Source organism: Gymnogyps californianus, chromosome 1, assembly GCF_018139145.2.
Source record: "Gymnogyps californianus isolate 813 chromosome 1, ASM1813914v2, whole genome shotgun sequence".
Taxonomy (NCBI): domain Eukaryota; kingdom Metazoa; phylum Chordata; class Aves; order Accipitriformes; family Cathartidae; genus Gymnogyps; species Gymnogyps californianus.
In genome coordinates this window covers 207,755,496-207,770,030 of record NC_059471.1, presented here as the reverse complement: position 1 = coordinate 207,770,030, position 14,535 = coordinate 207,755,496, and the positions used below count along the sequence as shown (strand labels likewise).

The 14,535-nt window shown below is 39.0% G+C and overlaps 1 protein-coding gene across 3 annotated transcripts in view; it reads left to right on the top strand.

Annotated features, from left to right (window-relative positions):
• The window catches only part of CACNA2D1 (calcium voltage-gated channel auxiliary subunit alpha2delta 1), a 434,743-nt gene that overhangs the window by 401,852 nt on the left and 18,356 nt on the right, over nt 1-14,535 (top strand). For 2 of the 3 annotated variants that reach the window (XM_050894497.1, XM_050894504.1), the window contains 11 exons: nt 1,234-1,318; nt 1,526-1,588; nt 2,583-2,686; nt 3,962-4,048; nt 4,420-4,487; nt 5,828-5,866; nt 7,111-7,182; nt 7,730-7,882; nt 7,973-8,025; nt 13,831-13,886; nt 14,030-14,159. In XM_050894497.1, coding sequence (XP_050750454.1) covers nt 1,234-1,318; nt 1,526-1,588; nt 2,583-2,686; nt 3,962-4,048; nt 4,420-4,487; nt 5,828-5,866; nt 7,111-7,182; nt 7,730-7,882; nt 7,973-8,025; nt 13,831-13,886; nt 14,030-14,159 — 910 coding nt within the window. The remainder of the gene's footprint in view (nt 1-1,233; nt 1,319-1,525; nt 1,589-2,582; nt 2,687-3,961; nt 4,049-4,419; nt 4,488-5,827; nt 5,867-7,110; nt 7,183-7,729; nt 7,883-7,972; nt 8,026-13,830; nt 13,887-14,029; nt 14,160-14,535) is intronic. The other variant, XM_050894513.1, reaches the window with a different exon arrangement.

Genomic DNA, 14,535 nt, shown 5'->3' with positions numbered 1-14,535 from the left:
ACCTAGCTTAGCCATATAAATACATCTAATGAGAATTAATGCATTAAGATGATAAGAGACAGTGCTTCCTGCTGGTAAGTCAGAGCTGCTGGCTCTGTGCATAGCATGCTCACGCATTCAGGCTTCAGTGGATTTTATGAAAAAGCCTTTTTGCTAAAGCTTATGAAGCTTTTCAATACCCAAATACATGTCCTATTGATCTGTTTTGTGAAAACAGACTGAATTACTGCATTTTTTTAAAAAAAAGGTCAACATCAGTTTTCTGGAATCTGAGACTTAGAGTGAAGCACAGAGCATGTCATGGCTCTCTATGGAGCAAAACCGAAGAAAAGTTGGTTTTTTTTAAATTTTATTTTTCCTCAGAAGGAGTTTTCAGTCTCCTCAGCAAGGCTGAGCAGCTGGGGTTTGGCAGAATTCAGAGCTGCAAGTTCCAGTCACAGAACAACTGATTTACCAACACTGATTTACTGTGTGACATTGAAGACCAAGAGCCAGATTTTCCCTTTACATTATTTGGCTCCAATTTAGCCCAGTTTTATTTTACATAGTGGTAAAAATCTGTATTAAAGTGTGTGCTTACTTCTGTTGACCATTCCTAGAACTTTCTCTTGCAAAGTGGTACTGAAAAAGATGCTTGAGAAGCACTGACTTCAAACCATCTTTTCAAAGATATTTCAAAATGATATATCCATCTAAGCTACTAACTCAAAATTAGTTTATTTCCTTGTACCCATTTTCAGATGGCAAGTAGGTTTTTTTGAGAGGCTGGTACTTAACTGATATTTAAATATATTTACATTGTAGTTGAATTATCTCCATTTTTGTAGCATGTAAGAGTAAGCATAACTAAGAATTAAGTGTTGTTTCATTGCATCACCTGAGATAAAAAGTGTTTGAATGAAAATATGCTTTAAAAATAGGTTAATTTCCAAATGTAACATAGGGGCTTTGCAAAGCTGGGACCTGTACCCTTATTACCTTGCTTATTCCTATGACACAAAGATAGTTTTTTTAGGATACAATGAAGGAAAAGTTTAAGGGAAGTCAACCCTGTGAGAGCAATCTATTTAACAGTAAGTACTGACATAATTTGAAGTTAGACAGTATCTCTAATAGAAATAGCCCAATTTTTGTAGCATCTGTAGCATGTTGACAACTCAGAATTTCATTTTAACCGTTTAATGAAACTCCATGTCATATGGTTTCAGATGAGTGTCTTAACTCTTTTGATAGGTAATACTGATATGGTCATTAGAGTTTTGCTGGATGCAGGATTTACAAATGAACTTGCCCAAAATTATTGGAGTAAACTGTCTCTGTAAGTATTCTTTTTATTGACTGTGAGTTTTTTGATGCATTTCAAAGTTTGATAATAATATATGTGTGTGTATATACAGATATACAGTTAATGTTTACACAGGATAGATATTTAATTCACAGTTATGCACTTAAATGGCAGCTCTTGACATAGGCATTTACGAGAATTTCAGTCAGTTTTCATTTTAAATCTTATTTTTGTTTACAGTGATGGAGTTGTTGCACAATTTGTTGTTACAGATGGTGGAATTACTAGAGTGTTCCCAAAAAGGTAACAATTATTATAAAATAGTGTAATATGATAATTTTGAAACCTGAAAGGGTGGAATACTAAATAATGGATATATTGAATGAAAAACAACTTGTCCTACAGTCTGATCTGTACTGATAACTAGGAAATGAATCGAATGTCTTGTTTTTCTTTGATTTTACCTGTGTCACTTCTTGAAACTGATCTGTAACATTATTTCCATAACAGGTCCTTGTAATCCAAGTTTCTATTCAGTGTAGAGTAGCAGTAAAAGCAGTGCCCTTGTAGTAGTAGTGGGGCCATGCTAATCCCTAATTACTCCTAAGCACTCATTTGGTTGGCAGGCTGGCAGGCTGCAAATACTGTAAAGCAGTAGGCGAGGCTTTTTTTAGACTAATAAGAGCAGACCAAATGGTCCAGGGACTTCAAGAGGGAAAAATGTATCATTACCAGAGGGCAAACAGGGAAAGTGAAAGTGGTCAGATAATAAACTAGACACCCCCATCAGTGACTGGGAATAGGGAGGGCACCAGTACAGATATACTGGTAAATGACAAATTTATCTATTTTCTTAGGTTATTCTGTGTTTCCCCAAAATGGGAAAATGGCAATGAATTTTACTCCCAAAATCAGTTTCTTTTCTGTTTTGATGTTACTAATGATATAAAATCTTTTGGGATGATTTCTCAAGAGATAGCATGTGCTATAAAGGTTTGTTTATATTTTGTTGTAAGTAGTGTCACAGTTATATTTGTCTCAATATTTCTAAAAATGATAAGACAAGATCCATGTTGTTCCAAGAATACCGTTTGCCTTTTTTTTTTTTTTTTTTTTTAAGTTTTTTTTTTAATAATTACACCTGGCAGGTAACTAGTGAAAGCTGACAAAGTCTGAGGACTGTAAGAATGAATCTCACATTATTTCCAACTGTGAAACATTTAAAAAAACCAACCTGCAGCACAGCTTTAATGAGACTCTAACTATCTTTTTTTGATCACTATTTTTTTGTGATTAGGGCAGGAGAAGATTGGTTGGAAAATGCTGAAACTTATGAAGTCAGCTTCTATAAACGGAGTTTAGATAATGACAACTATATTTTCACAGCTCCGTACTACAACAGTAAGTCATCACTGTTTTGAAATGTCAGAGTTATCTAGTCCAATATAAGTGTACTTGTGGAAGTTTCCCATACCAATTGTGGTCACTGACAAAGGACGGAAGTAGGACACTTCGTAAGGAAAAAAATCTTGGGACGTCACTCATTATTAAGGGAAAGGTAGCTAGGGGGGCACTAAACAAGGGACATCATAATTTGTCATCAGCTCTGGTGGCCCTGTATGCTCAGAATTAACAAAGCTGAAAACATGCAGAGTACTGGTCATTCATTATACTGAAACACTCTTTTACAGAGATGCTTTGGCAGAATTATTTTAAAAGGAAGTGAAAGAAAATCGCACTCGGGGACAATAACGCTACCTAAAAAAGCTTTATTTGAGCTGAGGTCTCTATACTTCCTCAGCACCAAACCTAACTTGAGGGAGTAGGTATAAGTGTCCAGAGTCTACAACTCTGTCCACTGCCCTGCTGCTTAATTTAAACTTTGCTTTTGAATTCTATTTCAAATCGCTGTTATTCACCAAAACCAGTTTGTCTGAAATACTGTGATATTTAAAACCTATATATGCACAATAGTAAGTGCTCATTACTGAAGTGAGCAACATTAACCTTGCCAAGCTCGTCTAAAAGCAGATGCTACCACAAATGACATACTCCCCTCTTAAATATATGGGATCTTTTATTGTTGTTATTTCATACTTATTTATTGCATCTTTTCTCAATAAAATATTAAGAAGGTAATTAACTAAATTCCCTGAAGCCTGTGTTGTTCCTCAAAGAGCTCCAGGGAATGTACTTTTAACTTGCTTTTTCATACTAAGCGGTGTTGAAAACAGGCTGAAGTTTGTCAGAGAAGTAATTGTTGGTTAGTGAGTGGTGTCACTATACCCTGCATTGAAAAATACACAGACAGCAGGATAAAATCTTTGGCTCTCATCCTGGTTTTAACAGAGCTACTTACATGTGTAAAGCTCTTCATGGCTCTGTTTGCAGAAAAAAACCCTTTTTTCTGCAGTAACTTTATGAAGCAGTGAAACCATGTACAAAAAGTGAATGAAGACAAGTAAAAAAAAGTATTCCTCTTAGTCATCCCGATGTTAGTGATCTGAGCTATTACAGGTGATAAATGCGTAGTACAACTGGGTCAGTGCTTTTGAATAAGGATTTTTTTGGAATCATTCTGGATATTTGAATAATCATTAATTTCAGTTTCAGAGGAAGAGGATTTTATATCACCCTAACCTTTTTTTTTTTTGTATGTCCCTTCTATACTCTCAGAAAGTGGTGCCAATAGCTATGAAACAGGTATTATGGTAAGCAAGGCTGTGGAAATAACAATTAATGGGAAGCTTCTGAAACCAGCAGGTAAGATAGAGTGGTGCTGAAACTCTACATACATTAGTTATTTGGTTATTGCTCAACAGTGAATTAGAACTTTAATTGAGATTTCAAAGGAACTTCACTTTATATAACATTCTTTTCTCTGAGACTGTTTTAATCTTGCTAGTGGAAATCAAGCCAAAGATCTGGTTGTGTTTGAGTAAGAGTGCTTAATTTATTAGTCTCATGAAGGATGTTGGTGGTCAGACAACTGAGCAAAACTCATATTTTCTCCTTTTCCAGTTTAATAATTTAGATGTTATTATAATTTTTCCATTTTTTTTTAGGATGCTACAGTTACCTTTTTAAATTTTTTTTCATTTTACTAAAAAAGACTTTCATGTATTTCTTGTTAGTTGTTGGAATAAAAATTGACGCAACCAGCTGGATGGAAAATTTCACAAAAACCACAATCAAGAGCCTGGTAAGCAATTGACCAAGTCTTTTTTGAACTTTATTTGCATTTCTCAAAGCTTCAGATGCAAATAGGTCTAACAGTTCTTTGTGCCAGAGTCACACTGATGCATAGTTGCCAAGTAGTTGTGGTATTTAACTCATCCAAATGCACAAAATAAATCTATGTTGAAATAGGCTGTATTTTGTACGTGTCTTGCTTTCATAATTATAGAATATGGATAAAGACAAAGAAAAATGACATATTCCAGCCAGTAGGCTCCCTACTAGGATTATGCTGTAGCAGTGAATAAAATCTGCAAAAGAATTGATGAATCTTTTTTTTTTTTTTTTTGATATGGAGGATGGGTAAGCAGTGAACAGTAAGGTTTTATATTGCAACCAACATCACAGCGTTTTAGCAGAACTTAATGAAATAGGTGCTTAACCCTTTCATTCCTTACATTTAATGCTTAGGTATAAATGGGAAGGAGGAAAGGCTAAACAGAAGGAAAAACTAAGGAATTAATAGTGCATTGGGAAAAGAGAGGCACAAAATGAAGACAATTTTGGAACAACTGGATGAGGCAATGTTGCTTGGTTGGTTGTATATTAAGGGAATCGATAACAGTGTCTGGTATTTGTTCAAAGCCAACCATTTGAAGCTGTAGTTCAAAGGGCAGGCAAATGCATTACCTAAATGTCAGAACAGTTAAGGACAAGAATACATAACTGAAAAAGAGAAAGAAAGAGGAATATCTCAGAATTAATTTGAAATGAATGACTACAGCATTATCTAGTCGTTGTTTTGCTCAAGACATAATGCAATGAGACAGTTATGCGTGTATGTATACACAAATTGCAAGAAAATGAGAAAAAACTTGTTAGTAATCAAAGCCATAAAAGCTAACTGGAGATGGTGAGCTTCCTTTATCACATGGGATTCCCATGTTTTGAGACTGGTGAAGCTTTTCATGATCAAAAAAGGTATTTGGCAACATATTTTTCTAGGCTTTCTTTCCATACCCCAAACACAAGGAAATATACTTGTTCATTCTTTTACTTTATACTGACAACACTGACATCCTGAAAAGTCCTCCAAACTATTTATCTTTAATATATTGAGCATACTTTAAAAGGGAGATGTATCAGAGACTTCATGAAAGACAGTAGAGATTGTTGATAATTACTGAATACAGGTTGTTCACAGAGATATTTGTGATAAACAACACACACTCAAAATTAATTTAAATTAATATACAGATATTGAAAATCAAATCACTTGTTCTTGTCCTGATTGATTAATATCACTGCAAAATACAGTTTCTTTTGAAACATTTTTGTGAAGATTACTGTACTTCTGTTTTTTAGTGCAACAGTGAAATCTGTGGCTGTGAGAGAAACAGTATGGTAAGAATATGTTCAGTTTATGAATATCTGGCAGATTATGAAAATTCACTCATTCTCTCTAGATTTATCTAAGACAACGATTCTATCATTATCTGAGGGTTAATTTTACAGAAAACAGGACTTAGTCATTTGTGTCTTGAGAAAGAGATGAAGATTAAGAGGGGAGGACGTGAGAGGGTATAAAAGTCAAGTGAAGTGGTTGTTGCAAGAATCATTGCAAAGAGGCTATGAGAACTAGAGGGAAAAAAAATAGAGTAGGAGCAATAGAAAATGATGTGAAGAAAAATGTGAGAAAAATATAGCTGTAATTTTCAAAGCAGGAGGCAAATCCTGAGGAAAGGGAATAATTAAAAAAAAAATCATCTGAGAAAAAGAACACGAAGTACCTTAGAGAAGGGTAAATGCAAACTGAAAAGCAGCAGAGTACGTGACGTGTCCTTCAACAGTCGTTAGTCATCCTCCTCTCCTCTGTTCCCAGGCCATTCAGGATTTGGGGATCCCATAGCTCTGCTAGCACTCAGGAGAGCACAGCTTCAGGGGCTGTCACAGTATCAGATTCTGCCATGTGCTTAAAAGCTTTCTCTGCTCAGGTCTTCTGTGGGTTCTTTTGTGGAGTGCGAAGATCATTAAATGCAAGAGTTAGAGCAAAAAGGGTGCTCTGGGAGGTTATCTATTTGGCCTCACTGCTATCTCTCCAATCTCTGACTGCAAGGATCTTTTACGAAGTGCAAAATATAGGGAACTAGTGGGCTTCCCATTCCTGCGTCTGACACCTGGAAGAAACCCACTACAGTCCTTGGCAAGTGAAAATAATCATGACTAGCAAGCTGAGAGTCTGCCCTTAAGATTTTTACCATGAAAAGCTGCAAATGGAAAGGACTTTAAGCATGGCTGAAGCACATGGGAAGTTGTAGTCCCTTATTATGAGTTGAGATTCAATTATAATCAGATTTAATAGGGATATAGCACTCTTAGAGCTAACAAAGTATTGAGCAAATAAGAATTTACAAAGCAACTTTTATGAAATTAAGCCACAAATAAGCCTTTGATCTGTACAAACTTTTATAATACTGATAATGCAGCTTATTATAGCTTAATATTGGCCCTTGGCTATGGGGTTGTGATTTAGCCTGAGCCACATAGATTTGAAGATACTTCTGAAGTGTTGAATAAAAAAGAGTTTCTTACAGAGTATTCTCTTGGCAAATTCTTCCTGCAAAACATATTTTACTTTCTTACAATAGCATGTGGACTGTGTTATTCTTGACGATGGTGGATTTCTTTTGATGTCAAATCGGGATGAATATACACAACAGGTATGTATATTTTTAAGGACAGAACATGAAAAACAATAGGAAGAAGTTTTAGGAGAAAAAAACAGCATTTCACTCTCAACTCACCCTAAAAATAACATTTCTGAATCACAAAAATTTTGCTGTATCTGAAATTCCAGTTATTTTGTTAGTCTTTTTCGCAGTCTTATTTATGGTTCAAGATGCCATACTTCCACCAAGTTGCATTCTTTGTGCTCTGCCCTTAGGCTGGTAGGCTGCCGGTGGACCCATGATGGTGAGGGCAAGTAGTATGGCATCCACACACCTTCTTTCTCATACTCTTCTTGCTCTTCCCCAAGCAGTGTGGTCTCGTTAATACTGCATTTAACAATTACCATCCAACTGGAGTTCTCCAACCAAGCTTTTGGCAGAGAAATAGTCAAAGAAATAAATACATAAGCAGCACAGCTGGATGAGTTGTGTAGAGGAAAAAATCAGGGGGTGGGGGGAAATCAGGACTGTTCATTTTTTTAATGAGAAAAATACTTGGAAGTACTTTAACTTATCTCTGTATATTCTCCCTCATCAGATTGGAAGATTCTTTGGTGAAATTGATCCTGGCCTCATGAGAAACCTGATTAACATGTCCCTGTATGCCTTTAACAAGTCGTATGACTATCAATCAGTCTGCGATCCCGAAGAAGAACCAAAGCAAGGAGCTGGACTTCGTTCTGCTTATGTGGTCAGTAGTCCCTTGTGCGATAACTGACATTGCCTTAAAAATCTTCAGGTGTTTATACGAATAATATAATCTCTGTTGTTTTTTTCCCAGCCTACGATAACAGATATTTTGCATCTAGGATGGTGGGCTTCGGCAGCTGCCTGGTAAGTACAAGTGTGTAGGAAATCTGTATGTCCACACTAGAATCATTCAGTGGGTTGAAACTGTATTACTCTTTTTTCCCCCTCCATAAAACTGCTCTGAATCCTTTGTTTCTGCTGTTTCTCATGGTGAAAATTCTTAGCTATGTCTCCAAACTCCTTGGAAAATTCAGTGTTCTGTCAACAGTTGAATTCAAAACTACTCTTGCCAGGTTTTGTGATTGTGTGTTCTCACTCTACAAAATCACCTTCAGGAAGCAGAGTTGAGATTAATGGTCTAAATTGGATTGGCAGGTGTGAAGGTTCAGATGAAATTATTACATTTAGAATTATTGACCACTTGGTTCCCTATTTCTGAATATCGTCTTTCCTTTTTTCTAGGAAGAAGTCTTACGAAAATCAATGTTTGCTTTTCAGTGAATCATTTTGCAAAAACACATGAATCATAAAATCATAGAATAGTTTGGGTTGGAAGGGACCTTTAATGGCCATCTAGTCCAAGCCCCCTGCAATGAGCAGGGACACCTTCAACTAGATCAGGTTGCTCAGAGCCCCGTCCAACCTGACCTTGAAAGTTTCCAGGGATGGGGCATCTACCACCTCTCTGGGCAACCTCTGCCAGTGTTTCACCACCCTCATCGTAAAAAATTTCTTCCTTATATCTAGTCTGAATCTACTCTCTTTTAGTTTAAAACCATTACCCCTTGTCCTGTTGCTACAGGCCCTACTAAAAAGTCTGTCCCCATCTTTCTTATAAGCCCCCTTTAAGTACTGAAAAGCCACAATAAGGTCTCCCTGGAGCCTTCTCTTCTCCAAGCTGAACAACCCCAACTCTCTCAACTTGTCCTCATAGGAGAGGTGTTCCATCCCTCTGATCACTTTTGTGGCCCTCCTCTGGACCCACTCCAATAGGTCCACATCTTTCCTGTATTGAGGACTCCAGAGCTGGATGCAGTACTCGAGGTGGGGTCTCACGAGAGTGGAGTAGAAGGGCAGAATCACCTCTCTCGACCTGCTGGCCACACTTCTTGGTATGCAGCCCAGGATACGGTTGGCCTTCGGGGCTGTGAGTGCACATTGCCGGGTCACATTCAGCTTTTCATCCACCAGAATCCCCAAGTCCTTCTTGGCAGGGCTGCTCTCAGTCCCTTCATCCCCCAGCCTGTATTGATACTGGGGGTTGCCCCGACCCAGGTGTAGGGCCTTGTACTTGGCCTTGTTGAACCTCATGATGTTCACACGGGCCCACTTCTTGAGCTTGTCCAGGTCCCTCTGGTTGGCATCCAGGTCTCTCCGGTTGGCATCCCGTCCCTCAGGTGTGTCAACCGCACCGCTCAGGTTGGTGTCATCTGTAAACTCGCCGAGAGTGCACTCGATCCCACTGTCTATGTCATTGATGAAGACATTAAACAGTACTGGTCCCAACATGGACCCCTGAGGGACACCACTTGCCACCGATCTCCATCTGGACATTGAGCCCTTGACCACTACCCTCTGGATGTGACCATCCAACCAATTCCTCATCTGCTGAACAGTCCACCCATCAAACCCATATCTCTCCAATTTAGAGAGAAGGATGTTGTGGAGAACTGTGTCAAATGCCTTACAGAAGTCCAGATAGATGACATTCGTAGCTCTTCTCTTGTCCACTGATGTAGTCACTCCATCATGGAAGGCCACTAGATTGGTCAGGCAGGACTTGCCCTTGGTGAAGCTATGCTGGCTGTCTCATATTACCTCCCTGTCCTCCATGTGCCTTAGCAGAGCTTCTAGGAGGATCAGTTCCATGATCTTCCCAGGCACAGAGGTGAGGCCGACAGGTCGGTAGTTCCCAGGGTCCTCCTTTCTACCCTTTTTAAAAATGAGTGCAATGTTTCCCTTTTTCCAGTCACCAGGGACTTTGCCTGACTGCCATGACTTTTCAGATATCATGGAGGGTGGCTTGGCAGCTACATCAGATAATTCCTTCAGGACTCTGGGATGCATCTCGTCAGGTCCCATAGACATATATGTTCAGGTTCCTCAGGTGGTCATGAACCTGATCTTCTCTTACAGTGGGAGGGACTTTGCTCCTCCAGTCCCTGTCTTGTGGTCCATCCACTCGAGAGGTATGGGAAGAGAGATTGCCAGTGAAGGCAAATCTCTGCCTGAGGCAAAAGCTGAGGCAAAAAAGTTGAGTACCTTAGCCTTCTCATCCATTGTTACCAGTTTGCCAGTCTTGCTCGTTCCTTTGACATTCCTTTTCTGGCTGACATACCTGTAGAAGCCCTTCTTATTATTCTTTGTATCCCTTGCCAGTTCAGCTCCAGCTGCGCCGTGGCCTTCCTGACCCCATCCCTACACAACTGGGCAGCGTCCCTATACTCTTCCCAGGATACCTGTCCCTGCTTCCACTGCCTGTGCATTTCTTTCTTGCCCTTTTGTTTGACCAGCAGGTCTCGACTCAGCCATGCTGGTCTCTTGCCTTCCTTTCCTGCCTTCTTACACCTGGGGATCGAGAGCTCTTGCGCTCTATGGAAAGCATCCTTAAAGATCTGCCAGCTCTGTTCTGCTCCCTTGTCCCTGAGGGCAGTTTCCCAGGGGGTCCTATTGGCTAACTCCTTAAAGAGCTGGAATTTTGCTTTCCTAAAATTCAGGGTCCTGACTTTACTCTTCGCCTGACCCATATCCCTCAGTACTGTGAACTCCACCAGTGCATGATCACTGCAGCCCAGGCTGCCTCTAATCTTCATGTCAGCGATTAGCTCACTTGCGTTGGTGACCAACAAGTCCAGTATTGCATCCCCTCTGGTAGAGCTGTCTATTACCTGGCTTAAGAAGTTATCCTCAATGCATTCCAGGAGCCTCCTGGATTGCCTATAGCTTGCCATGCTACTTTTCCAGCAGATGTCAGGGTGGTTGAAGTCCCCCAGCAGGACAAGAGCCTGTGAGCACGATGCCTCCTGTAGCTGGAGTAAGAAGGCTCCGTCAATAGGCTCCCCTTGATTGGGCAGCCTGTAGTAGACACCAACCACAAGGTTCCCTTTGTTGCCTCGGTCTCTGATTCTTACCCATAAGCTTTCAACCTGCTTGTGGCTATTCTTCAGAGACAGCTCTTCACACTCTATCCCTTTCTTGATGTAGAGGGCAACACCTCAGCCCCTGCTTCCTCTCCTGTTGGTTCTGAACAGCCTGTAGCCATCGGTAGCCACACTCCAGTCATGAGATTCATATCACCAAGTTTCAGTAATGGCAACTAGGTCATAGCATTCTAGCAGCACGGTGGCTTCCAACTCTTCGTTTGTTGCCCATGCTGTGTGTGTTGGTGTAGAGGCACTTCAGCTGGGCTGTTGGCCATGTCACCTTCTTAGAGGAACACTCCTTAATTCCTTTGAGTTATTTCACTGATGTTTCCCTGTTGGCTCCTATTACCTCAGGAGCCCCTCGCTTTTCTCCATAAGACTTCAAGTGTGCTGCAGCGTAGCCAGCAGGTCTCAGAGCAACAGGCTGAGGGCCCTCGCTAGCACCCCATCCCTCTAACCTTGGTGTGTCATCCCACAGCTTGTCACAGGCAAGCCTGATATTATCCCCCTCCCCCTTCAAGTCTAGCTTAAAGCTCTGTCAATGAGCCTTGCTAGCTTGTGAGCGAAGAAGCTTCTCTATTACAAAATGTAAAGAACTCCTGCTTCAGACTGCAGGATAATCAATATGTTATCTGATGGCACAGTTCAGTTTATCTTTCACAATCGGAATACTGGATATATTTTAAAACTAAAGATCCATTTAGGAGTTTTTTTTTCTTTTGACTTTGGTTTGTGCATTATTAATAATAGCCACAGATACAATTTTACCTATTTCAGAGCCATGTAGATAGACACCCCTATCAGCTACTTCCTCCAGCACCACATTGGGATAAGTAATTGGGACCAATGTGATACTTCTGCATTGGTGTGAATTGCACCCTTGGAGGCTCTTCCTTTTTCTAAAGTTTCATGATGCTTATTTTTTTATAATAATTATCAAGCTGGAATAAATTACCTGCTTTATGAAGCTAAGAGTTAAAATACATAGCAGCTGAACAAACATATAGTAATTTTCTCACAGATAGCACTATGAAGATTGCATGTTGGTTTTTATTGTTGGTTACATTTTGTTAACAGCAACAGCAAAAATCTCGATTTTCTTGGACAACAGCAAACCTCAAAAACTGGAGATGGGCAATAGTCCAGAAGAGAAACTTGAGCTCTTCTCAAACAGAGAAACTTTAGTTTATCAGTATTCAAATCAGACTCAGTGATCTGGACTCAATTTAGACCTGAGGTTTATTTTGTGTGATGTTTAACTTGAAAGCGCCACATGAAAGTACTTTCTATGGACAAGTTTTTAATGGAATCTAGGTCAGAAGCAGGCAGAGAAGGCCATTAAGCAAGCAGAGTGAAAAGGGCTGAACAAAAATGGATTCAGTGAGGCACCGGGCAAAAGCAAATGCAGGGAAATAAGAGAAACCAGGTTACTAAAGAAAAGTATAGTGTTTCAGGCAACAATGTGGGATAAAGGTGTGAGTGATAATTTTCAAAATTTATATGGGATACATCAGCATTTAGTTAAGAGAGTATGTATCGTTTCTCCTTCATGCTCTTTTAACTCAGAAGATTTTACAGTTTTCCCAGGCTGCCTTTTTTGCTCAGTTCCCTGTAAATTCCGTGGTAAGCCCTTACGAAGGATTCCTATTTTCTGTCAGCACATTGCATCACTGTTGAATGGCATCAGGTCTCTCCTCATCCATGATGGTTTGTGCGCTGTCCATCTGATGATTAAAGGCACAAAGCTGTGGATGTGAATCCAGAGCTCCTTCAGGCAATGCCTCCATGGGAAAGGTGACAGGCAGATTCAGTTTCTTTACGCATGGATCACGCTGGATGAGAAAAGGAAAAAATCTTGGAGGTTGAATAAAGTTATATAGTCCCTTCTTTCTGCAGAACAGACATTAGAACAGAATGAGACGAGGAGAGAGTAGGTCATATTTGTAGGTAGAAGCAAACCTAAAACATGACAACAGGAAACTACAACTTAGGAAGCTTTAAGCAGAAGCAGGGAGTCAACGAATATAACTGTTGCAATTCCTGTTTTGACAGGTTAGTAGAGGAGAAGGATGCCGTGTATGTGGCAAGCCGGTACTTGTTTCAAGTAAATAAAATAGGAAAAATATGATCATGAGTGAAGAAAAATAATTTGAAATAAATGGAGCTCTTTAAGCCTAAGTGTTTCGGCAGCATCTAGAAGGAAAATATATTCCATACCTCAAGAGCAGGAACAGAGATGATTTTAAAAGTCAACTGCTACAGTAATGATTTTTATAATATACTTGTAATATTCCAGTGTTCATCTCCTTCTCAGCAATTTAATGAACCTTAATCAGTGTAAAGTATCCAATTCAGGAACATTTTCCCTGAGTGTGTTCAAAAGGAGTTCTGGTTGGCTTAAGTGTTAGAGGAACCATGCCTCTTCCACCTCCTGCAGAGGTATAAAAGGAGAACATGGATGGCATGATAACATTTCCATTATGTAAGTTATGGGCACAAATGATAGCAAATCTCAACAGTAGAATAAAAGATTAGTGTGAAACGAGACCTGGGAGAAAGTGTGAAAAGAAAACCAGAGTCAAACTGTGTTTCTTTAAACCCTACAGCTTTAATAACTGGCAAAAGCACCATAAGCCGTGATGATTTTGTTGTTAATAACTCTTATTTGAGTAGTTTTTAAGGATCCATTAAAATACAAAGAAGATAAAGAGCCTTTAATAAATGTATATTGTCTTTCTGTGTTCAGGTCTATCTTACAGCAGCTGTTTTTGAGCTTGACTTTTCCACGTTTCCTTGAAGCAGGTAAGTCAAGAGAATGTTAAAGAGTCAACTTTGAGTGAAGTAGAAGGTAAGAATCTAGGCTGGGGGCCATATTTGGATCTCCCCATTGTGTCTGTGACTTAAAAATGTCATTGTTTATTTATTTATTTTCTTCTTTCTGTCAGCTGATATGGAAGATGACGATTTCAGTGCCGCCCTGCCTAAAACAAGCTGCATCACTGAGCAAACTCAGTATTTCTTTGAAAATGATGATAAATCCTTTGGTGGGATTGTAGACTGTATAAACTGCTCCAGGTAAAATTTCTTCAATATAAATAATAACTTTTGGATATTCATTCATTTTACAAAAGAAAATGACGCTATTATAAGAACAAAAAATATATTTCGGATTAATTAGACCAAACTTCCATAAGCAAGACAGAGAAGTGTATAGGCAGCAAAATGATAACTTGCTTTCTCTTTGTATTTGTTCAGAATGAATTTTAATTGTAATAATTAAAGAACTATAGAAATATTTTAGTCAATTTTTTGTTTTATAGTCTGTATACGCTCCATGAAAATTGTATTTCTATCTCTGTTACAATTTGTTTTCTTTTAATTTATTATGTGAACTTAAAGGCATTCTGCAATATTCAGAAGGAGATTATTGTCTTTAATCTGGTTACGTATT